Raw genomic sequence first — 26,747 nt, forward strand, 5'->3', positions numbered from 1 at the left:
AAGTGGTAGGCAGACAAATCCAGGGCAAAAATCAAAAAGGGCCACTTTTCAACATAATTGTATAAGGGGTAAGAGAGTTGTAAAAACAAGCCTGAAGGCTTTGTGTCTCAATGCAAGGAGTATACGTAATAAGGTGGATGAATTAAATGTGGAGATAGTTATTAATGATTATGATATAGTTGGGATTACGGAGACATGGCTCCAGGGTGACCAAGGCTGGGAGCTCAACATCCAGGGATATTCTATATTCAGGCGGGATAGACAGAAAGGAAAAGGAGGTGGGGTAGCGTTACTGGTTAGAGAGGAGATTAAAGCAGTGGAAAGGAAGGACATTAGCTTGGAGGAAGTGGAATCGATTTGGGTAGAGCTACGAAACACTAAGGGGCAGAAAACGCTAGTGGGAGTTGTGTACAGGCCACCTAACAGCAGTAGTGAGGTTGGGGATGGCATCAAGCAGGAAATTAGAAATGCATGCACTAAAGGTGCAGCAGTTATAATGGGTGACTTCAATCTACATATAGATTGGGTGAACCAAACTGGCAGGGGTGCTGAGGAAGAGGATTTCTTGGAATGTTTGAGAGATGGTTTTCTAAACCAACATGTCGAGGAACCAACGAGAGAACAGGCCATTCTAGACTGGGTATTGAGTAATGAGGAAGGGTTAGTTAGCAGTCTTGTTGTGCGAGGCCCCTTGGGCAAGAGTGATCATAATATGGTAGAGTTCTTCATTAGGATGGAGAGTGACAAAGTCGATACAGAAACAAGTGTTCTGAACTTAAAGAAAGGTAACTTTGAGGGTATGAGGCGTGAATTGTCCAAGATAGACTGGCGATTGATGCTGAAAGGGTTGACGGTGGACATGCAATGGAAGGCATTTAAAGGTCGCATGGATGAACTACAACAAGTGTTCATCCCAGTTTGGCAAAAGAACAAACCAGGAAAGGTAGTGCATCCGTGGCTAACAAGGGAAATCAAGGATAGTATTAAAACAAAAGATGAAGCATACAGATTAGGCAGAAAAAGTAGCATACCAGAGGACTGAGAGAAATTCAGAGTCCAGCAGAGGAGGACAAAGGGCTTAATTAGGAAAGGGAAAGTAGACTATGAGGGGAAAACTGGCAAGGAACATAAAAACAGACTGCAAAAGCTTTTATAGATATGTCAAGAGAAAAAGATTAGTTAAGGCAAATGTAGGTCCCTTGCAGTCGGAAACAGGTGAATTGATCATAGGGAACAAGGAGATGGCAGACCAATTGAACAAATACTTTGGTTCTGTCTTCACTAAGGAAGACATAAACCGTCTGCCGGAAATAGCGGGGGACCGGTGGTCTAATGAGATGGAGGAACTGAGGGAAATCCAGGTTAGTTGGGTGTTAGGTAAATTAAATGGATTAAAGGCAGATAAATCCCCAGGGCCAGATAGGCTGCATCCCAGAGTGCTTAAGGAAGTAGCCTCAGAAATAGTGGATGCATTAGTGATAATTTTTCAAAACTCTTTAGATTCTGGAGTAGTTCCTGAGGACTGGAGGGTAGCTAATGTAACCCCACTTTTTAAAAAGGGAGGGAGAGAGAAAACGGGGAATTATAGACCAGTTAGCTATAATTTTGTACACCAATCTCCTATGTGGGACCTTGCCGAAGGCCTTCTGAAAGTCCAGATATAACACATCGACTGGTTCTCCCTTATCCACTCTACTAGTTACATCCTCGAAAAATTCTATAAGATTCGTCAGACATGATTTGCCTTTGGTAAATCCATGCTGACTTTGTCCGATGATTTCACCACTTTCCAAATGTGATGCTATCACATCTTTAATAACTGACTCTAGCATTTTCCCCACTACCGATGTTTCCACTGGCGGGAGAGCCTAGGACGAGAGGTCATTGCCTCAGAATTAAAGGACGTTCCTTTAGGAAGGAGATGAGGAGACATTTCAGAGGGTGGTGAATCTGTGGAATTCAGTGCCATGGAAGGCTGTGGAGGCCGTCATTGATATTTTTAAGGCAGAGATAGATAGATTCTGGGGTTATGGGGAAAAGGCAGGAAAATGGGGTTGAGAGGGAAAGATAGATCAGCCATGATTCAATGGCGGAGTGGACTTTATGGGCTGAATGGCCTAATTCTGCTCCTCTAACTTATGAACTTATGACTGTGAGATAAAGATGGGCAGCAGAATTAAATGTGGGTGAATTTTAAAAACCATTTTCCAGTCTGCAATGTCGATTTATATTCGGGTAGACAAGCACTCCATTTGCAAAGTATATGTTATTTTCCTGTAATTGTCTTTGGTTTTGGATGTCTATCTATCTTACCACATGGATAGGTTTGTAAATGACATATTAAAATATGAGAGTAAATGAAATTGAAATATTTCAAAGAAAGGAAATGATATAGGACTTTGGGTGAGACCATACCTGGAGTCCTGTGTGCATGTCTGGTCTCCTTAGCTAAAGGATATACCACAGTGTACCCACTGCAATTTAGAAAAATGAGAAGTAATTTCATTGAAACATGCAATATTTTGAGAGGTAATGACAGAATAGATATTGCTTTTTGACTTCAAATAGACACAGATTTTGGTTTCCTCAGACTGGGGAATCTCATCACAAATAGGTTGACAACTATTGAGCACACAATAATGCAGAGATGTTTTTAATCAGAGCGCTATAAATCTATGGAATGCACTGGCCAAGGGGGATTGTGGATGCTCGGATAATGAATGGAGTCGAGACTGATATGGATAGATTCCTCAAACACAAGGGGATCAGATGAGTTACAAGGGGGTCGGGTAGGAATGTGGACAAGACAAAAGGATCAACCATGATGGTACTGAATGCTGGCTCGGCTCAAGGGATAGAAAACCTCCACTCCTGTTTGTTTTTAACATTTTCAGATTCTTGAAATCTATTGCGTGGGTCTACTCACCCACACCCCGATCCGTGACCATATCACCCCCGTCCTTTACAAACTCCACTGGCTCCCCATCCCCCAGAGAATCCAGTACAAAATCCTCCTCATGACCTACAAAGCCCTCCATAACCTGGCCCCATCCTACCTGACCGACCTCCTCCACAGGCACACTCCCACCTGCACCCTCCGCTCTGCTGCTGCCAATCTCCTATCCCCCCACATCCGGACCAAACTCAGATCCTGGGGGGACAGGGCTTTCTCCATCGCTGCTCCCACCCTATGGAACTCACTACCCCAAACCGTCAGAGACTCCTCCACACTCACCACATTCAAAACATCACTGAAGTCTCACCTGTTCAGTACTGCCTTCAACCACTGAAGGTCACCTCACCTTCTGTCTCCTTTCTCTGTTCGTTTACTTATTTATCTATTTATTCACTTCCCTATGTTCTCTAAATCCCTGTAAAGCGTCTTTGAGTATATGAAAAGCGCTATATAAATGTAATGCATTATTATTATTATTAAGAGCAATTGCTAAAAGTCTGAGTTGTGTTCCAAATATTTAGTATCTTATTTTAACAAATGATTAATTATTCACCTAGTTATTTGCTGTGACTGTAAATTTAATTACAGATGAAATTCAAGGTTGCCTTCTTCAGGATTACTACCTCAGCTAAAACTATGACTTTGTCAGTTCATTGGTACAGAATCACATTGAAATTCATTGACATAGAATATTTTTCAAAACCGTTTCCTAAAAGGTAGAGAACCAGTCTGTAATCCATATCAATAAAGCTGAGAATTAACAAAACGGGTCATGATTAATAGTTAAACAATCAATATTAACAAAAGATAGAAAACATTGGAAAACGAAAGTTAATTGAAAGGTCTCTAATTGAATATGTTTTCCAGAACAAACAGACCAAAATTAACGAACTTACAGAAGGATAAAATCTTCAGAATGTATGTTTGTGATATCAGGGAAGTACCTAATGCCTGTGTTTGTAATAGTCCTGTGAAAATAAAGGAACATATAAGAAACATGGTGGATAAACATGCTTTACAAATTGCAACCAGCAGATTTAATTGTTTCCAAAATGTTTTATCCAAATTTTGGACATCAACTATGTAAACGGTTTCCAGAAAAATGTGACTAATTGACACGCAAAACCATTCAGTTGTCTTCGAATCCATTGGATTACAGCTTGTTCTTAATGCTGTCTCTAATATATCTGTCCACAGGCCCTTTAGTCCAACTTCCGCACACCAGCCAACATGTCCCAGCTACACTGGACCCACCTGCAAGCATTTGGTCCATATCCCTCCAAACCTGTCCTATCCACGTACCTGTCAAACTGCTTCTTAAATGTCGGGATAGTCCCTGCCTCAACTACCTCCTCTAGCAGCTTGTTCCATACACCCACCACCCCTTGTGCGAAATGTTATCCCTCAGATTCCTCTTAAATCTTTTCCCCTTTCCCTTAAACCTATGTCCTCTGGTCCTCAATTCACCTACTCTGGGCAAGAGACTCTGTGCACCTACCTGATCTATTCCTCTCATGATCTTATATACCTGTATAAGATCGCATCATCCTTCTGCAATCCAAGGAATAGAGTCTTAGCCTACTCAACCCCCGCCTATAGATCAGACCCTCTAATCCTGGCAACATCCTTGTAAATCTTCTCCGCACCCTTTACAGCTTGACAGCATCTTTCCTTTAACACGGTGCCCAGAACTGAATACAATACTCTAAATGTGGCCTCACCAACGTCTTATACAACTGCAACATGACCTCCCAACTTTTATACTCGATACTCTGGCCAATGTGCCGAAAGCCTTTTTGACCACCCGATCTATCTACGGCTCCACCTTCAGGGAGCTATGCACCTGCACTCCTCGATCCCTCTGCTCTACAACACTACCCAATTATTTATGTGTACGAAGGAATTGCAGATGCTGGTTCACACTGAAGATAGACACAAAATGCTGGAGTAACACATCGGGATAGGCAGCATTTCTGGAGAGAAGGAATGGGTGATGTTTCTGGTCAGTACCCTTCTTCAGACTGAAGGTCAGGGGAGCTAACAATGATCTATTCTCCATTTTCCTCAGACCCCATCCCTTTTGATGTCTCATTTTCACACCTTACCCTTCCACATCTCTTTGTCCCTCTCTCCCCCGACTCTCAGTCTGAAGTCTGTGTTTATCTTCATTATTTATTGCAGGACAAAAAAAGACTAGGTTGTGTAAGCACCACAGTTTATTCCACATCAAAGAACTATTCCAAGTTTAAGAAGTTATTATGGATGCCCAGACTACCATCTAGCCTGTACAAAACCCATGACATGCAAGAACTACATGGGCCTCCATTCTATCAAGAACTACACGGGCCTCCATTCTATCAAAGCACAGGTCAGCCAACAGGAACATGCTCCGATATACTCGCTTTAACATGTGCCTTATCATATCATATCATATCATATCATATATATACAGCCGGAAACAGGCCTTTTCGGCCCACCAAGTCCGTGCCGCCCAGCGATCCCCGTACATTAACACTATCCTACACCCACTAGGGACAATTTTTTACATTTACCCAGCCAATTAACCTACAAACCTGTACGTCTTTGGAGTGTGGGAGGAAACCGAAGATCTCGGAGAAAACCCACGCAGGTCACGGGGAGAACGTACAAACTCCTTACAGTACAGCACCCGTAGTCAGGATCGAACCTGAGTCTCCGGCGCTGCATTCGCTGTAAAGCAGCAACTCTACCGCTGCGCCACCGTGCCTTGCGAGGAGATGGGAAACAGGAGATGACCAAGATATCCCTCTGTGGCTTTAACAACGACAAACTTCAACTGGTCCAGAAACCTGATAATCACTTTCAGCACGCATACCAATAATATTATCATTGGGAATTATGCAGGCATCTAGGCACAGTGGTTTACTCTTTCTTAATCAATCTCTGCAATTACAGAACCAAAAGTAGTTCCAACACATTTGTGGGATTAGTGTGAAGAACCACAATTCGATCATCTTGCACCATATGATAAGTCTGCAACACGCATCCCACTTAATTCTGCTTCTGCAGTTTTGGAAGCCCATTTCAGCCACTCCCAGAGTTTTTATCCTCCCTCCCAGCAATTCCCAATAAATTCCAGTCCCCAGACATGGCAGTTTCGGCAGGACACCTAAGGTAATTGCACTGCTGGGCAATAGGGATGTATTACCAAAATAGAGCACTCCGCAAATATTATGGATTGGTCGACACAACATGCTGGAGTGATTCAGCGGTTCAGGCAGCATCTCTAGAGAAAAGGAATAGGTGACTTTTTGGGTCGAGGCCCTTCCCCAGACTTCTTCAGATGGTCTCTTTTAAAAATCTACAAATAATGTTTATTTACCCTCACCACACCTATTGCACTGCACACATGCCTACAGACTTTGTCAAGCTGCCTCTAATAATTAAAGTTCAATTTAGGTGGAGCACTAGAAATCTGGCAGTAGTATTAGTATTAGTATTTGAATTTGAATGAATGAATGAATGAATGAATGAATGAATGATACTTTATTATTTTGATACATTTCTGATGATGGCCAATGTCTTCAATAAGCAGAAACAGGCACCAAGGTTGAGTTCCAACAAGTTTTCCAGCTTTCTTCTCCCAATGATCAGTCTGAAAAAGTGTCTCGACCTGAAACAACTACCCATGTTCTCCAGTTGCTGTCAGACCTGCTGACTTTCTCCAGCACTTTGTGTCCTTTTTCCTTTGCAAAACTAGGTAGAAACTAATTGTGCTTAGCACTTAAGCATTTAGGCCATGGATATTTTTTTTTCTTGCTGAATATCTTGCTAATAAAATGCATAGCAAAACATTCTCCCAACAAATCTATCAAGCTGATTAGTAACTATAATGTTTTTAGTGGCAGATGGCGACTAATTCACATTAACATGCAAATTTTATGGGTAACAACTGTAATAATAAAATGTAAATGTAGTGTACAACTTAATCTACTGAATCTATTAAGATGCCATTGAAGAAAAATATAACCTGAATAGCTCAGACTAATTGTTATAATATGTTTTGGAATATACTTGGTAATTACTGCAATAAAAATGGAATTAATATCTTCATCCATCTAATATCAAATATATAAATGCAATTTTTAGAAACCTATTTATCACCTCTGGATCTTCAAAGATATGTGATGTTTCAAAGGTTAGTACTGGTTAATTAACATATTTATATATCAATTTGATTTATATTCCATGCAGATCTGCTAAGATTCATGAAATGCCATGTTTGGACAGTTCAATAAAGCTCATTTTAATTTATTGTTTATTTAATCCTCTTTTAAAATTTAAACTCTACTGTTTTGAAACAATCTCTACTGATTAAACTTGGGGTTTTTTCCCAAATGGCAAAAACACTTTTGGATCACAGAATAACAAGTAATAATCAAACATTGTCTCATTACATTCTGCCTGACAATGTTCTGCCATTTTGCCAGTGTCACTTAAGTTGAGAATGGAGCGTGTTGAGTATAGGAGCAAAGAGGTCCTTCTGCAGTTGTACAGGCCCTAGTGAGACCGCACCTGGAGTACTGTGTGCAGTTTTGGTCTCCAAATTTGAGGAAGGATATTCTTGCTATTGAGGGCGTGCAGCGTAGGTTTACTAGGTTAATTCCCGGAATGGCGGGACTGTCATATGTTGAAAGACTGGAGCGACTAGGCTTGTATACACTGGAATTTAGAAGGATGAGAGGAGATCTTATCGAAATGTATAAGATTATTAAGGGGTTGGACACATTAGAGGCAGGAAACATGTTCCCAATGTTGGGGGAGTCCAGAACAAGGGGCCACAGTTTAAGAATAAGGGGTAGGCCATTTAGAACTGAGATGAGGAAAAACTTTTTCGGTCAGAGAGTTGTGAATCTGTGGAATTCTCCGTCTCAGAAGGCAGTGGGGGCCAATTTTCTGAATGCATTCAAGATAGAGCTAGATAGAGCTCTTAAGGATAGCGGAGTCAGGGGGTATGGGGAGAAGGCAGGGACGGGGTACTGATTGAGAATGATCAACCATGATCACATTGAATGGCGGTGCTGGCTCGAAGGGCCGAATGGCCTCCTCCTGCACCTATTGTCTATTGGATCTATGTAGAATTCCTCTTCAGAAAAACTCTCATTGCCTGCTAAAATACATTTTAAAATTTAGAATTGAAAATTATGAAAGGATTACCACAGGCTTCTGATTTTATACCATGGCCACTGTAATATTCAGGGTGTTGGCACCAACGATGGGAAGGTTGGACACTAGGCTTGTGAAAGACTGGAACTTTCAGTGGATTCGAGTTTGTATTATGTATGGAGGGGCAGGAAGTGGGATGCACTGAATTGTTGATGTATCCCCCCCCTCCCTGTCTTTTTGGAAATAGCATTGCAAATTTTTGGCTTTAAATAATTCACTTACAAGATGGCAATTTATCTTGGTTATTAAGAGGCATTGGGTAAATGACATTTTAAAATAATTATAGAATATAGGGACAGATGAGAAATGAGTGAAGTTGGCTTATTGAATAACACCTGAAGACAAAATCATCCAAAAGCATTTGCACAAAATGACATTGCTTAATATATTGCTCGTTAACTTGTTCCACAGTTACTGATCAGTCATGGCACATCCTCATTCAAGCATATTAAAAGATGCTCCTACATCAACCTTTGTTGGGCCTAATTCCCTTCTCTGTCCTGGAGGACTTGGCACCTCATGCACTGACCTGACCTCCAGTCCTACCACACCTGAGACTGTCTTAATGCTAAGGGAATAGATGGGGAAGAATTTGCTAAGCATGTCCAGAAAGGTTTTCTGAGGCAATATGTAGATGGCCCTACATTCAAACTCCTTTTAGTCAAATGTTTGATGTGTCAGTGGAAGAGCATTTTGACACGAGTGACCCTATTAGGTTCAAGATCTTCATGGAAAAAGACAGGACTCGCTGGAATTTAGAAGATTGAGGGGGGATCTTATAGAAACGTACAAAATTCTTAAGGGGTTGGACAGGCTAGATGCAGGAAGATTGTTCCCGATGTTGGGGAAGTCCAGAACAAGGGGACACAGTTTAAGGATAAGGGGGAAGTCTTTTAGGACCGAGATGAGAAAGTTTTTTTTCACACAGAGAGTGGTGAATCTGTGGAATTCTCTGCCACAGAAGGTAGTTGAGGCTAGTTCATTGGCTATATTTAAGAGGGAGTTAGATGTGGCCCTTGTGGCTAAAGGGATCAGGGGGTATGGAGAGAAGGCAGGTATGGGATACTGAGTTAGATGATCAGCCATGATCATATTGAATGGCGGTGCAGGCTCGAAGGGCCGAATGGCCTACTCCTGCACCTATTTTTTTATGTTTCTATGTTTCTAATGTCCTAAATTGGGGAAAGCTAATTTCGATGGCATCAGGCAGAAATTCTCAAAGATTGAGTGAGAGTTGTTGTTTTCAGGTAAAGAAATATGTGGCAATTTAGAGGCTTTTAAAAATGAGATAGGAAGAGTTCAGCTCTAACACACACTGGATAGATTGAAGGGCAAAGCCACAGAGATTGGGGAACCTTAGTTGACGAGGATTATTGGGGGTCTAGTCAAGAAAAAGAGACATATGTCAGGTAAAGGCAGCTGGGATCAAGCGAGTCCCTTGAGTACACAAGGAAAAAAATAAGAGGGCAAAATGGGGCCATGAGATATCACTGGCATCTAAGATAAAGGCAAATCTTAATACATCTATGAATCTTCATAACTCTTGACTTGAGTATATTAACAATGAAATGGTAGGTGGCGAGAGAGTAGGTTGCTTTAGGATCAGTGTGATAGTCAATGTAAGAAGCCACAGGAAATGGGTGGCGTCTTAAATTAACACTTCGTATCTGTATTTACTGTGGAGAAGAGCCCGGATACGAGTGAGTTCTTGGGAGGGAACAGCGATATGCTAGAGTATATCAACATTACCAAGGAAGAAGTGTTGGTGGTTCTGAAACATAGAAAAGTAAAAGGCTTGGATAGAGTGGATGTGGAGAGGATGTTTCCATTAGTGGGAAAGTCTAGGACTAGAGGTCATAGTTTCAGAATTAAAGCGCATTCTTTTAGGAAGGAGATGAGGAGGAATTTCTTTAGTCGGAGGGTGGTGAATCTGTGGAATTCTTTGCCACAGAAGGCTGTGGAGGCAAAGTCAGTGGGTATATTTAAGGCAGAGATAGATAGAATCTTGAACAGACTCTTGGGGAGAAGGCAGGAGAATGGGGTTAGGAGAGAGAGATAGATCAGCTATGATTGAATGGCGGAGTAAACATGATGGGCCAAATGGCCTAATTCTGCTCCAATCTCTGATGATCTTATTAACTTATGATATGAATCCCCATGGATTTATCACATCTTTTCATAAATATTATAGGAAGCAAGAGGAGAATTGTTCTGTAAGTTAACAAGGACCGAGAGCCCAAATGACCTCTACTGTGTCACAAGAAAATTATGGATGCCAAGATCGGAGAAGGTTACAGCATCATATGGAGCCTGAGTGAATTAATTTCAGAATAGCACAGTTGTCAACTTTCTTTGACTGGCGATTCCTGTTGGGAAAGGTTGATGGGGGATGAGTGATATTGTGGGAGGAAGTTATCTTATGGTGCTCAGCTACCACAAAGATACTCACTGAAAAGAGAGCAATAGCTGTGAGAGATCATGCTAAATATCAGATTATTGTTAGGCTTACTTAGATGTTTTGATTTTATTAAGGTTATTAATGGAAACATTTTTTTTTAATCATATGCACAAAAAGCTGGAGTAACTCTGCAGGTCAGACAGCATCTCTGGAGAAAAGAAATAACTGATGTTTTTGGTCCAGACCCTTCTTCAGACTTTTCTGATTTCTTCAAGAATCATTGCGTTAATTTTTTTTTAACAGTTTTTGAAACATTTCAAATGTTTCTTAATCTCAAGTACATTCAGTAGTGTTGAAACTCCTTAACAGGTCTAACAGGGTGTTTAGTGGCGTCTGAGCGGGTTGTCAAAACTTTTCGCAGCTATTTGATCAGATCTGTTTTCACTCCGAGTTCTCCTGCCACACACAATTTCATCAGAGGTTTAGATCGTACTTACCAATAAACTGACTCTGGTGACCTACAAACTGGTTGTGGGCAATGTGGCAGTGGTGGCAGGTTCTGACCTGATATCTCCGTTACTCAAAAACATTTAGAAACTATAAATTACTATTGTACCAATTGTTAAATGAGCACAGTTAGGAAAATCCCAAGCAAAATGGACAGTAAGTTTATGACCAGCACTTTCCAGCAAGTTTCTGCCTGGGATATTTTTTACAGTTTTGACAGCTGGCCAAGCTAACACATGTAGTTTAGTTGGCTGTCAAACATTTTCTTGGACAAGGAGCTTGTTCTTGACCCTATTGTCTACATTCTCCCCATATAATGTTGCTGAAGGGACAACATAATTATGTTCAAACTTTCATTGGTGCATAACTGTGAAAAAGGACTGCTTAAGCTCTGAACCAATATATAATGGAATGACTGACAATTATTGTTCTTTGCATCGTGCAAAAGTGATCATTCTTCAGCGTATGCAGGAATGTTGAAATTTACATTTGAAAATTTGAGACATTCAAACCTTCTTATGGATTACATGCAAACCCATACAGCAAAAAAAAAAATCAATCAATGGCTGTTATTTGAGCCTTGAAATTAAGGATTTGAGTTACAAATAAAAAAATACTTTTGAGATCCTTAAGGAGTTAAAAATGTCAGGTGTCCAACAACCTTCAGCATTCCAGAGAAAACTATTCAAATCTGTCCAACCTCTCTGTGCAGCTAATACCACCTAAACTAGGCATCATTCTGGTAAACATCTTCTGCCCCCTTTCTAGAGACTCCACTTCCTTTCTGTATTGGGGCAATAAGAGCAGCATGCAATACTCCAAATGCTGCCAAACCAAAGCCCTTTCAAGCTGCACCATGAACATTCTTGTCAAAATGTCTTGATAATATGTGAATTTTAACATATTCATGTCAAAAATCAAACAGCAAATTGATTTTTATTAGAAAATCAACTTATAACCAAAAACTGATCTGAAGATTAAATATTAAATGTATTCAAGTAGAAGGCCTTTGCGATTTAGTTCCTTTTCCCCAAATCCAAACGGATGTGTTCATTTAAAAATCAGCAAACTCATTACAAACTGTGCAGAATCAGCTTACTCCATTATTTTACTGCTTCTGTTTTTTAACACAATGTTTTACAATGTACCGAATTAACAATTAATACTGACATGATCATCACTTAAAAAGCAGCAAACCTTTGGAATGGCCAACTCCTGCACCATTTTTTCCGATGTTTCTGTGTTCACTCCATGGAAGGCAGATGCTGTGCCTGACTGTGCTTTGTTTGGCCACAGGGCTGGTTCAGGAAAATGGGATGTCATTAACTGTCTTCCCATTATGGGCCGAATCTTAGCTTTCTCCTCCCACATGATCCCCGAAACTGCACCAACCTTTGGTGGGTCTATTTGAATAGCCTGAGCTGCCCTGAGAAGAGAAGTGGACCTCGAGCAGTAACCAGATATCTAGCTGCTGAAATAAAAGCCTTACCCTGGACTATATTAGGTCCTTCTGACAGCTATTTTCAAATGCCTCTAATAATCAGATAAATTCAAAAGCAGTTGAAATCAATTGAATTAATTATAAAAATTAAAACGAAACAACATATTTATTTGTGTCATATAATTGATGCATAGTAAAAATCGAAATTTTAAAAGGGTTAAAATATTGAAAGATTTATTTTTTAAATCGGAACTTCACGGATTTTTTTTTCACTCAGATAAATGGCGTCATTCAAGTGAATGAGACCATGCTTGATGCACCATCCAAGGTTGACATTATGCCACAAGGTCAAATGTGAAGTGGATCTGACCAATGGACATCTGACCTCCGTCGGTTTCTGCGGTTCCATACAAACGTACATAGCCACAGAGAAAAACCACACTGGCTGTTCTCTTTGGACCACTATCAACAGGTAAGTACATTTCTTTCCAGTGTCCTGTAAAATCATATGCATGTTTCTTTTGGGCAGCAACGTATAAATTGCCATTTTTAAGTTCCGGCTAATTGTTCTCAGACAATTCCTTCGTTTCAACTAGATCACAAAGGCACCTGCTGAACTTAATTAGGAGATCTCTTTTGCAGGAGATCTTTTCCTTCGGAAAGTAGAGTGAAGTAAAACCAGGAAGTTTGCCTAAGTGATATGTGAATGTCTCAAACGTGTTCTTCAGTTGCACTGATCAAGGACAAGTGGAGTGTGCTGTCTAAAATGTGCTTCCTGGAGTGTGAAGAGAAGTGTGATAGGTACAGGAAATGTATGCTTCTTAACATAGAAACATAGAAAATAGGTGCAGGAGTAGGCCATTCGGCCCTTCGAGCCTGCACCGCCATTCAATATGATCATGACTGATCAGCCAGCTTTTAATATAATGCAAGTACTTGGGATAAATATTAACTCCATCCGGGATGATGTCAGGGGTAGTTAAACCTTTCAGAAAGCATAGCCATCTGTTGCCATGTTTACAGTGGTGGTACCACAGAGGGTGAACGTTGTCTTGAGGAGGTAGGACTCTGCTTTAACAAACTGCAGCCAGAAGGCAGTGGAGACCAATTCTCTGAATGCATTCAAGAGAGAGTTAGATAGAGCTCTTAAGGATAGCGGAGTCAGGGGGTATGGGGAGAAGGCTGGAACGGGGTACTGATTGAGAATGATCAGCCATGATCACATTGAACGGCGGTGCTGGCTCGAAGGGCCGAATGGCCTACTCCTGCACCTATTGTCTGTTGTCTATTGTCTATTGTTCCCATGGTGAATGAGTTCTTGATTTAAAAAGAACTGCTTGCATGCAAGTTTTTCAATTCTTACAAAATGCAGCAGTAAAGTGGAAGTGGCTGATGCTGGTTCTAGAAGATGAAGGTATATAAAAGTTTTTGAGATGCAGTTGAGAAACAGGAAGATTGTGGCTTTCTTGGCTCATTGATGATTGGCAAACACTCCTCACCTTTCCTTACTTGGTTGACGTGACACAGAAGTGGTTATTCAGCTCAGTGGGTCCATAATGGTTCCAAGCAAAACAGCCCATGAGTGCCAATTTTTCCTTATTTACCTGCAGCCCTATAATTTAGAGTCACAGAGCACAGAAAAAGGTGTTTGGCCGACCACATCAAGTACCATCCATGCTAATTCAATGTACCAACATTTGACACACTGCCTTAAATTCTTTGGCAATTCAAGTGCTCATCTAGTCACTTCATAGTTAAGGTGCAGAATTAGGCCATTCAGCCCATCAAGTCTACTCTGCCATTCAATCATGGCTGATCTATCTTTCACTCTCAACCCATTGTCCTGCCTTCTCCCCATAACAGCTGATACTCGTACTAATCAAGAATCTACCAATGTCCACCTTAAAAATACCCACTGACGGCCTCCACAGCCTTCTGTGACAATGAATTCCATAGATTCACCACCCTCTGATTAAAGAAATTCCTCCTCATCTCATTTGTAAAGGTACGTCCTTTTATTCCGAGGCTAAGGCCGCTGGTCCTAGGCTCTCCCACTAGTGGAAACATCTTCTCCACATCTACTCTATCTAGGCCTTGTACTTGTACTCCGCAATCCCTCAGATCTACAACACATCTCCACGATCCTATTGTTCACTTTGGAGGTCCTGCCCTGGTTTGACTTCCACACCTCATCCTTACCTGAATTAAACCCCATGTGCTATTCCTTGCCCCACTTCTCAAGATCCCCCTGTAATTCTTGATAACCATCGTCATTGTTTACAACACTACCTAGTTTATTTGCATCCGCAAAATTACTAATCTCACCCATATACATTCTCATCCAAATGGTTGAAATAAGTGACAAACAGTAATAGGTTCTGCACCAATATCTGAGGCGCACTACAAGTCATAGGCCTCCAGTCTGTAAAGCAACTTCCCACCACCAACTTTTGCTTCCTACTATGAAGCCTATTTCCATCCAGTTCGTTCTCCCTCCCTTGATATCAAGTGATCTAATCCTGCAGAGCAGCTACCATGTGTAGCCTTTTCAAAGACATTGCTGACATACACATAGATTATGTTTACAGCTCTGCCCTCATCAACCTTCTTGGTTACTCAATCAGATTAGGGAGACATGATCTCTCACGCACAAAACCATTCTGACGATCTCCAATCAATTCCTGCCAATCCAAATGCACGTATATCCTATCCCTCAGAATCCTCTCCATTAACTTTCCTACCACAGATCATAGGCTCACTGGTATAGGGTTCCCAAGTTTTTCTTTGCAGCCCTTCTTACCTCGAGGCACAACATTAGCCACCTTCCAGTCTTCCGGCACCTCACCTGTGTCAAACAATGATTCATATATTTCAACCTGGACTCCTGCAATTTCTTCTCCAGCTTGCCACAGTGTCCTTGGATATATATGATCAACCCAGGAAATGTATATAACTTCATTTGTCTTTGGACATCCACCACAGTCTCGACTGCAATATGGACTGTCCTCCTGACATTTCCATTAACTGTTCCAAGTTCCCTAGTCTGTTTCCATGGTAAAGACAGAGCAAAAATGCTTATTGAGGATCTTGCCCATTTGCTGAGGCCCCACACATAGATAACCACTTTGATTTCTGAGGAGCCCTATTCTCTCTCTAGTTATCCTTTCTCTCTTCCAACATCTAAAACCTATTTTCTGACATTTTGAAAGCAACTTTGACGTTTCTGCATTTAACTGGCTTTGTGGAGCTGCCTGAAGTTGCCATTTAATTTACTTGTTGATACCTTAGCAAAGCTGAAATCTGTTCAATGTGACGGAATATTGGCAAGAGACAGTACTGATGAAGTCAATTCGCTGTGGCTAGAGCCAATCTTTTTTTTCTTCTAAAACTCAAGCAGTGAATGTATTGGGCTGAGAGGGAACCTATATTAACCAATTACTATCCATATTTCTTAACTATTGCCCAACCCAGTTAATCACATGCCTGTGGCTGGTCTCCATGCCTGGTAGATGGTCAGGTAGTTACATTTACTGACTGTTGGTTGGTTTACGGAAAGAAAACTGCAAAGGATGTGTGCCGATAACTTTGGCAGAACCCTTGTGTCTCCAGTCCCTTGCCCTATTTTCAGCCTCCCATACATTCTCCCTGTCCCCCATTCATGTCAGGACCATTACATTTTGTTCACTACCTAATGTGGATATCTGCTTTATTTTCTTTCAATGTATAATTTGAGCCACAAGCTTTAGATACTGCTTTACCATACATTTTATTGTGACTACAGTGCCGATTTATCGTACTGACATTAATATACACAATGCGCAGGTGTCAAAAATTATAAACTTCTCTTACATGTATCTTAATTGTGGAAGGTTTCTAAATGCTCCTTGATCAATATGCACAAGCAGTTTGGCTTTATCAATTATTCTGTAAAACAACAAGACTGAAAGATTAATTGTTAATCTGTCTAATCACAGCAGACAATAATTACTAACATTGTATAAATTAAAACTGATGTGTCCTTAATCCTGATGAAAACATTTTAATTGTTATAATTATAATAATAATACATTTAGAGGATCCATCATTAACAAGTTAGTCTAAACAGCAGAGAATGGAGGACATTTATGGAGATTCTCTATTATTTGGCTTCTTTTTACACTATAACACTGATGAAATTTTATCAATATATTGTATTAGCAGAGAAAAAACAATTTTCAATTATTAGATATAAATATCCTTCATTAAAGAAAGCACCAATTCACCTATTCAATATTTTGTCAGCAATTAATATACACATTCATTTCTAATTGTGCAAAACAATTGTTGGACATGAATAAGTATAGCTGTAGCTTTTGCTGAAATTGAATGCGCAAGCATTAATGCATTTATTTTTCCATAAATGGATAATGGCTAAGTAGCTCTACTGGGCTGCCAACAAATTAACATGGAGTACAAGTTATATTCCACTATAGCATTCTAACATATAACCAGTATAGATATGATATCAAATAATTCAACACAAGAAATATTATTGTGTAAAACAATATTTTGTTTTAATAGCGTGCATTTCAATATTTATTTGATGGTAAATTGCTGACCTGATCCCCCAGATATGCAGCACAGTTATTGGTTACAGACCAAAGTTATCAAGGTAGCTATTACTTTACAGCAGTCGGAAACACATAAAGAAAAATAAATCCTTTGCCTTTCAGCAAATTAAAGCATGCTTATTTTCTCTCTTTTCCAGTTCAGATTAAGGGCATTTTACTTAAAACAATGCCTTTGCTTCAGTCCCCAGTTGACCTGTCTGCAACTTGCAGCATTGTCAGTTTCATTGTTTTGAATTCCTTCATCTGTAGCATTTTGCTCCATCATATCGAGAGAGTTGGCATAGAAATCACCGAACATGGTGGCAAGTGGCAGGGCATTTTGAAATTGTGGAGATGCCTCCATTACATTATTTCATGGCCAAAGTGCACAAAGCTGAAAAAAACATCAAGCAGCTCATGAAAAAATAAACTCTGCTGTTCCTGCCATTATATCATAAACGTAAGCACAGCAGCTAGTAACTAGTAGTGATCAGAGTCAAGCAGAGCCACCAGTCTCACCATTTTGTTCTGCCTCTGACACCACCGGCCAGTGCTCTATTGACAGATGTCTTGATAATAATGTTTTTAATTGTTGGAATGGGAATATGAAATAGCTGCCCAACTTTAAGCTTTCTACATTTGAATAGTAACAAAGATTGGTGGTTGTAAAGCTCTTGGAACGATTTGAGTTCATGATCAACTCTTCCCCCCGAGGCAATTTTTTGAATTTCCACTCCTTCTGGAAATTCCTGTGCAACTTTCAGAGTATGAGACAACCTAGTGTCCTAGTCATGTACAGAACCTGCTTTGATTTTTAAAATGTGCTTCCCGTGGTCAAGGCTTGACAGAGCGACACAGTAGAGTTGCTGCCTTACAGCGCCAGAGGCCCAGGTTCGACCCTGACTACAGGTGTTATCTGTTGGTATGTTCTCCCTGTGACCATGTGGGTTTTCTCCGGGTGCTCCAGTTTCCTCCCACATTTCAAAGATGTGCAGGATTGTAGATTCATTGGCTTCTGTAAATTGTCCCTAGTGTGTAGGATAGGCCACTGTCCCTAGTGTGTAGGATAGGGTGATTCTTGGTCATTGTGGAATTGGTGGGCCACAGGGCCTGTCTCCATAATCTATCTCTACAAACTAAAAACAAATTTAAAAAAGGAGAGAAATATTGGAAAGCTATCTCAGGAATTTTGAGAGTAGTTTTAAGATGATGGCATGATGTGCTCAAGAGACCAATGGTGTGTGAAATTTAGATAAAAGAAGGGTCTCGACCCGAAACGTCACCCATTCCTTCTCTCCCGAGATGCTGCCTGACCTGCTGAGTTACTCCAGCATTTTGTGAATAAATACCTTCGATTTGTACCAGCATCTGCAGTTATTTTCTTATACTAGATAAATCTTGTGGTCATTTTGCATCACAATGATCTTGTAATGAAGTTCCTTGAAGGGTAGCAATGTAGTATATCTTTCAATTTAATGTTGCAATTTGAGAGTGTGGCCTGCAGGACTATGGATTTGCATGGCGAGGCATGAAAGATGTAAGGTTTTATTCAGGCTTTGATTCCCTCCTTAGTAACTGGCATTGTTACTTCGTTGCCTTTCTTAATGACTTTCATTTTCTTCCATACATGTTATCATGCCTTGTCCACACTGTGCACAACATTGACCCAGGCCACCATTCCCTGCCAAACATACTGCTCCACTGGCCTGTGCAAAGTGTGCACTAGTGTAACGCATAGACATAAACCTTTAAAGGCAATACCATTCCGGAATGACTTCTGCACCTGCATTAATGGGTATCCAGTATTCTTATAGTCCATTATGTTTTTAATTTCCTGCTTATGGATATGTTTTGCCCTCAATTTAATTTTACTAATGACTTTAACTTCTTCCACATTGGGGCAGTAATTAATGTTGCTGTCTTACAGTTCCAGGGACATGGGCTTGATCATGACCCCAGATGCTGGCTGTCTGCTAGGTTATTTGGTTACTGTCAATTGCCCCATGTGTGGATGATGGCAAAAAGAATCAGGGGTGTTCACGGGCATGTGTGAGGGAGAATAAGTTACAGCAGTAGCGGGAAATAGGGCGAGGAGAATGAGATGTATGGGATTGCTCCTCTGGGATGAGCAACTGGTACGAACACAGTGGACAGAATCGCTCCTGTGTCATTATAGGTCATGGCGTCATAGACAGCGTGGAAACAGGCCCTTCATCCCAACTTGCCGATGCCAACCATCATGCCCCATCTACCCTAGTCTTACCAGCCTGCATTTGGCCCATATCCCTCCAAACCTATCCTATCCAGGTACCTGTCTAAATATTTCTTAATATTGGATAAGATCTTACTATTGAGAAGATATGGACCCTTATAAAATGATGGCATGCAAATCACTGTCAATACAAAGTTATGGACCAAAATTGCTCGCTTAGCTTTGATGCTTTTATTTGCTTGTTTTTTTTACCTCTGACTTGTCACAACTGAGGTCTCAATATGCCTTTCTACATAACAGCAGTTACCCAGGAGCAGTAGGAGCTGTGTGGACCAATTTGTCTTCTGCAACCATAGACATTCAATGAGGAGATATTAAATAAATAAGAGGGAAAAAATGACATAGTGCAGGACCTTCCAGTTGTACTTTCTTGGAAAATGAACATATTGTTCTAAATTGCTCTCACATTTTACAGCCATTTAGAATAAAAACATGATAAAAGTCAAATATCCATTTCCAAGCAGCCTGGAGCTCACATTGTTATTTCCAGCATTTCCCCTTCCTTCTATCAAGATTATGTGTTCATTAATAAGTTGTCAAAGGTTACGTGGAGAAGGCAGGAGAATGGGGTTGAGAGGGAAAATTAGATCAGCAATGATCAATGGGCTGAATGGTTGAATTCTGCTCCATGCCCTACGGTAAGAACCTGGTCACATTTCTTCCCCGTCCAACCTCAAAAAATAACCATATCCTTCATGGAATTGGATAAAACTAAAATTGGGGAGGGATAGGGCAAGGGGCAGGGACAATGATTCAAAGTATCCGACAGTACATTGGACTGTCCCAGCTCTTTAAAAGGCATCTTTGAAATTGCAATTAAAAGTAGTGAGAGACCCATCCAGGCACAGCTTGGACCCTGGTGCCCAGCATTCAGTAGATTCCGGCCTGTCACAATGTGGATACTAGAATGGCCTTGAAGTTGGAGCCTGGAGACTGGGCAAGTAGTGGAGCAATTCAAACCTAGCCAGCATCTTCATCCACAACCTTCACAATGCTTGCCCATCATTAAATATTGAAGATATCATTAGTTGCTCTGATCTGGGATCCACACCTGTCCTGGAATTCCAGCCCCTGGCCCTCCGTTGGGTTTTTGGGGAAACTAGCAATCCAATATCAACGTGATATGTAACGGCAACTATAGTCTCAGATGATAAAGTCCCATACAGTGTAGGGTTGTTTGTAATCCCAGCTGCTGACATGGCTGATTTCCCCCTCACTTGCCCTTCTGCAAGCTTTTAAAAAACACAGCTAATGCAGAGGCCAGTGAGCCTTGAATAAATAAACCGGCCCTGCCAAGACTCAATGTACCTATACCAATGTACCTGTACAATGTACCTATATAAAAGTTTGTTTCAAAAACAACTTTGGGTTTGTGTAGTTTCATCAAAAATAGATTTGCTTAAAGGGCCTGTCCCACTTAGGCGATCTTTTTGGCGACTGCTGGCGACTGTCAAAGTCGTAGCAGATCGCCGAACTTTTCTTTTACCCGACAACAATGACCACGACAATGCCGAGTCAGGTCGAGATTACAGCATCTTCTGAAACATCGCGAAAATTCCCACGCTGTCAATGCTTCTCCGGCGTCCTGGTTTTTGCTGAAATCACTGACAAGTCGGTAAGTACTTGAGAGTTTTGAACTATAACATCTTGTATGGGTTACTTAAAAACCAAGCATCACTGTAACAAGGCGTAAACTGGATTTCCTTCCAGTTTACTAATAGCTGTATTAAAAAAATTTTTTTTTTAAGTGGTTCAGTGGATTTTTGTGAAAAGTGCGTGGGCATTCTTTGAAAATGTAAGGGAGATGCATATCTGGTTTCTGGGTTGAATATCTGGGTTTGGAGCCCACTTTAAATGTAATGGCTGAGGCCATAAACATCGCAAAAATTCCCACGCTTACCTGACCGTCAAACTGTCGCCTCCAATCTACCTGTCAAATGTCCTGACGGTAAATAAATTGGTTAAACACAAGCATTTTATGGTATTTTGAAATGACTTTACTTATTTTAATATTATGTGCTTCTAAATGCATCTAAGAGAACCTATCAAACCTGGGGACAGCATGCGACAGCGCCCGCAATAAGCAACGATACCTGGCGACAAGCCAACTGTCACCGAGAAATTTCAAACCATTTGATTTCTCGGTGACGCGTCGAGATCCACTACGATCCACTACGATTCTTTGAAGACTCCTCACGATCATGCCCGCGACACCCCGGCGAACTGTTGGTGACAGCCTAGTCGCCGGCAGTCGCCTTAAAATCGCCTAAGTGGGACAGGCCTTTAAATGAATAAAATATATGGAAACAATTTGGAATGTGATGTTTCAGATATCAATGTATACTGGTTATGTTACTATACAATGTCACTGGTCCAGCACCAAATTGATCCATGTTTTTTTTTAGATTTTAGAGATACAGTGCGGAAACAGGCCCTTCGGCCCACCGAGCCCGCGCCGCCCAGCGATCCCCGCACATTAACACTATCCTACACACACTAGGGACAATTTTTTACATTTTACCCAGTCAATTAACCTACAAACCTGTACGTCTTTGGAGTGAGGGAGGAAACCGAAGATCTCGGAGAAAACCCATGCAGGTCACGGGGAGAACGTACAAACTTCGTACAGACGGCGCCCGTAGTCAGGATCGAACCTGAGTCTCCGGCGCTGCATTCGCTGTAAGGCAGCAACTCTACCGCTGCGCCACCGTGCCGCCCATGTTATTTAGAACTTGAGTGATATTTCAAGATAATTTGCAAAATATAGGTGATCCAAAACAATTAGCTGATAATGATTCGGTGATAAATTAACCTGCACAAAAGAAGGGCAAATAAATGTTGCTTTCAACAATATAAAGACAAATAATGCACCTTTTACACGTTTAATTCAAGCTTTATAAATAATATCTATCAATTGCAATGCATTGAGATCTATGATGGCTTGTTCTTCCTGTGTGCCATTTTCTTACACTTGGACAAGTCATGTATTGTGTCCTTGTTCAGTATCAGCAAACGGGCAGGGGATTTCTGGATGGATTACATGCAGTGACAGTGGAAGGAAAGGTAAAGGAGCCCGTAAAGGTACTCAGAATATGACATAAAGGAACAGCTTCAGGCACTAGTTAGTGCAAAGGCTGACAATTTAACGAAAGGAGAGTTGCAAAAGCAGAGAAGCTAGTTTGTAAAATGAAGCTGCCTGAGAGCGACATAAAGGTTGCAATGTCAGAAAGCTTCAAAGAACTGCTGACGAGGACAGGTAGTAATCCAATGGCAGTACTCCACCTCGAAGCAGACTGTATTTTGGGAAATAATAATGGGTCATTTAGAAAAAGAGTAGAAAAGTGGGATTCAGGAAGCTACGCTAAAAATAGCCCAAGTATGATAGCATTTTTGAAGCTTCCGAAAAAAAATCTGTAGCTATATCTTCATGACTACAGGTAAAAGCAGCAATGTAACAGTCATCTATGCAGTTTGTTAATTAATGTTGGCTATTGTTTTTGGTCACATCTGAATAATGCTATTGTATGCAGTGTTAAAGTTGGTAAAGAAATTAACTATTTAACTAGATTGCAATCATCATCATCACTGGTATTAAGGGATTGATTTTTAGTTATGGAGAAATCAAGTTATTATCACTACATCCGCTACATTGACGACTGCAATGGTGCGACCTTTTGCACCCATGCAGAACTCATTGACTTCATAAATTTCACCACTAATTTCCATCCTGCTCTTAAATATACTTGGACCATCTCCGACATCTCCCTACCGTTTCTGGATCTCACCATCTCCATCACAGGAGACAGACTAGTGACCGACATCTACTACAAACCTACTGACTCCCACAGCTATCTTGACTACACTTCTTCCCACCATGTTTCCTATAAAAACTCTATCCCCTATTCCCTATTCCTCCGTCTACACCGCATCTGTGCCCAGGATGAGCTGTTTCATACTAGGGCATCAGAGATGTCCTTATTCTTTAGGAAACTAGGGTTCCCCTCTTCCATTATAGATGAGGCTCTCACTAGGGTCTCCTCTATATCCCACAGCTCCGCTCTTGTTCCCCCTCTCCCCATTCGTAACAAGGATAGAGTCCCCCTTGTCCTCACCTTCCACCCCATCAGCCGTCGTATACAACAAATTGTCCTCCAACATTTCCATCACCTCCAACGGGATCCCACTACTGGCCACATGTTCCCATCTCCACCCCTTTCTGCTTTCCGCAGAGACCGTTCCCTCTGCAACTCCCTAGTCCACTCGTCCCTTCCCGCCCAAACCACCCCCTCCCCAGATACCTTCCCCTGCAACCGCAGGAGATGCAACACCAGTCCCTTTACCTCCCCCCTCGACTCCATCCAAGGACCCAAACAGTCTTTCCAGGTGAGGGAGAGGTTCACCTGCACCTCCTCCAACCTCATCTATTGTATCCGCTGTTCCAGATGTCAACTTCTCTACATCGGCGAGACCAAACGCAGGCTTGGCGATCGTTTCGCTCAACACCTTCGCTCAGTCCGCCTTAACCAACCTGATCTCCTGGTGGCTCAGCACTTCAACTCCCCCTCCCACTCCCAGTCTGACCTTTCTGTCATGGGCCTCCTCCATTGCGATAGTGAGGCCCAGTGCAAATTGGAGGAACAGCATCTCATATTTCTCTTGGGCAGTTTGTACCCCAGCGGTATGAACATTGACTTCTCTAACTTCAGATAGTTCCTCTGTCCCTCTCTTTCCCCTCCCCCTTCCCAGTTCTCCCACTTTCCTGTCGCCTACTACATCCTATCATTGTTCCGCCCCCTCCCTGACATCAGTCTGAAGAAGGGTCTCGACATGAAACGTCACCCATTCCTTCTCTCCTGAGATGCTGCCTGACCCATTGAGTTACTCCAGCATTTTGTGTCTATCTTCGATTTGAACCAGCATCTGCAGTTATTTTCCTACACGTTATTATCAAAGTTCACTACAGCTGAGCTCTGCATTATCTTTAAAAATTGCCTTACATTTGCACAGGACAACACAAAACCCTTGGCTGCCCAAAGCATTTTAAAGCTAATAATTTTTGAACTTTGGTCACTTTTGTGTTATAGAATTTTAGGATTCCTCTTCACACAACAGAATCCCTGAATAACAGTGAGGTAATGACTATTGTAATAATTGTTTTAAATATGTTGAAAATGGAATAAACATTGGCCAGATTGCCAAAGAAAATGTCTCTATTAAGCCCCTGTCCCACTTAGGTGATTTTGTAGGCGACTACGGGCGACTAGGCTGTCACCACACGGTCGCCGGGGTGTCGCGGGCATGGTCGTGAGTCTCCAAAGAGTCGTAGCATTTTTCTGGTCGCCGCTGGATTTTGAGATGTTTAAAAATTTACGGCGACTGTTGGTTTGATGCCAATGATCGTAGCTTGACGTCTCCTGACGTAGGTGCTGTAGTAGGTTGTCGCCAGGTGATGTAGATTGTCGCCGGTGCTGACTTCGGTGAATTCCATTGGCGACTACCTACGTCAACCTGCGACAACTGGCGACAGGTACCGGCGTCAAAACCGGAGGCCAAAATGATGTGAATTGTCTTCAGTTGTCACCAACAGGGTCGTAGCTTGTCGCAGGTGGATATAGGTTGACTTCAGTTGTCATAGGTTGTCGCCTGTGTGGTCGTAGGTTGTCGTAGGCGCGGTCGTTGGTGGACGTCCTACTTGCGACGATTGGGTCGCCGGTTGTCGGTAGCTTGCCATAGCTTGACGTCGACTAGGTGGTAGGTTGTTGTAGCTTGACGTAGACATTGTCGTAGAGGGGGTCCAGTCGTCGGTTTTTTGGCGACCTGCTACGACTATGACAGTTGCCGGCAGTCGCCTAAAAAATCGCCTAAGTGGGACAGGCCCCTTAGCCTTCAAAATGATGTCATAATACCTTCCATGCTCTATTCAGAGGACATCCAGATGAGGGTGCATTTTAAATATCACGTTGACTGCTGGCACCTCAGCCAATACAGTTCAGCTTTAGATTTTCTGTACTATAGCATGTGTAGGGAGGAACTGCAGATGCTGGTTTAAACCGAAGATAGACGCAAAATGCTGGAATAACTCAGCGGTACAGGCAGCATCTCTGGAGAGAAGGAATGGGTGATGTTTCGGTTCGAGATCTTTCAGACCACCTACAGGCCACCTTAAGGAAGAAGGGTCTCAACCTGAAACATCACACGTTCCTTCTCTTCTGTACTGGAGCACTTGAGCATGTGCGGCTGAGTCAAACAGCATGGAAACAGGACTTTCGGCTCAACTTATCCAAGATGATCGAGAAAGCTGTGGAGGCCTTCATTAGGTATTTTTTAAGATGGAGATTGATAAATTCTTGATTAGTATGGATGTCTGGGGTTATGGGGAGAAGGCAGGAGAATGGGGTTGAGAGGGGAAAGATCGATCAGCCATGATTGAATGGCAGAGTCGACAATGGGCCGAATGGCCTAATTCTGTTCCTATTCATTATGAATTCATGATCAATCATGAAACCAGAAAGGAGTAAGGTGGGGTGAGTTTTGTGAAGGGCAGAGGAGCAGTGCATGCATGGACCTTGAGGAGGTGACAGTGAGTTGCTTTCTTGAATTGCTCCAGTCATTCTGTGCCTTCGATTCCCATCTCGAATACCATCAAAGCAAAAATATCTTCAAATGTGCAACTATCATTCAGGCTGACCCATCACTTTCACAGGGCAAGATGAGAGGGGAAATAAATGGGGAACTGGAAATTTGAAAAAAAACTGATATCACCCAGTGGCACTAAAGCTTACATTGGACAGCAATTCCATATTACTCAATCATCACAAGGGTACATTTAGAATGTGCATCAAGCCGCCACTGTGACATATGTTGCTCGTCTCTCCCTTTCATTGTCTCTCATAAAGAACAATCATGTCCCAGGGTCATAGGGGATCCTTTATTTCATAATGCAATATCTCGCACTTTGGCTCAACCAGCATCACAGGATAATGGGATAACATGGGGCAAGGGAGATTGTGCAGCATCACAGTATAAATGCATGAACCATTAGAGAACAGCAAAAGGTGAAGGAGGCAGAAGATGTCTTCTATCCACACAGCAAGTTTATCCCGTCAGCTGAAAAAAAACAAGCTATTACATCCGAGTTCTTAAAAAGACAAAAAGATACACTATGAAATACATCCAGTTTATCTTCACATGCAGAAAAGGCCACTGCCCTATTCTGTGTAATGTTCTAAAATGCTACAAACACTCTATGTGTGAATGTAAGAGACTGTTACAAAATTAATTTGCTACAGAGTTCAGACTGTTCTATGGATTTGTATCTTAACTGCATTGCTAAATGCAGCATGAGTGACGTGTTACATTGAGTCCATATTCCTATCCTA

General features: G+C 41.6%; 1 protein-coding gene across 1 annotated transcript in view; it reads right to left on the reverse strand.

Moving 5' to 3' along the window:
• Nucleotides 1-26,747, reverse strand: part of LOC144596481 (follicle-stimulating hormone receptor-like) — a 138,331-nt gene that overhangs the window by 13,100 nt on the left and 98,484 nt on the right. The window contains exons 4-5 of the mRNA XM_078404787.1: nucleotides 16,357-16,431; nucleotides 3,853-3,924 (exon numbers count right to left, since the gene is read on the reverse strand). Of these exons, the coding sequence (XP_078260913.1) occupies nucleotides 3,853-3,924; nucleotides 16,357-16,431 (147 nt within the window). The remainder of the gene's footprint in view (nucleotides 1-3,852; nucleotides 3,925-16,356; nucleotides 16,432-26,747) is intronic.

This window comes from Rhinoraja longicauda, chromosome 9 (genome assembly GCF_053455715.1).
Source record: "Rhinoraja longicauda isolate Sanriku21f chromosome 9, sRhiLon1.1, whole genome shotgun sequence".
Classification (NCBI taxonomy): Eukaryota; Metazoa; Chordata; class Chondrichthyes; order Rajiformes; family Arhynchobatidae; genus Rhinoraja; species Rhinoraja longicauda.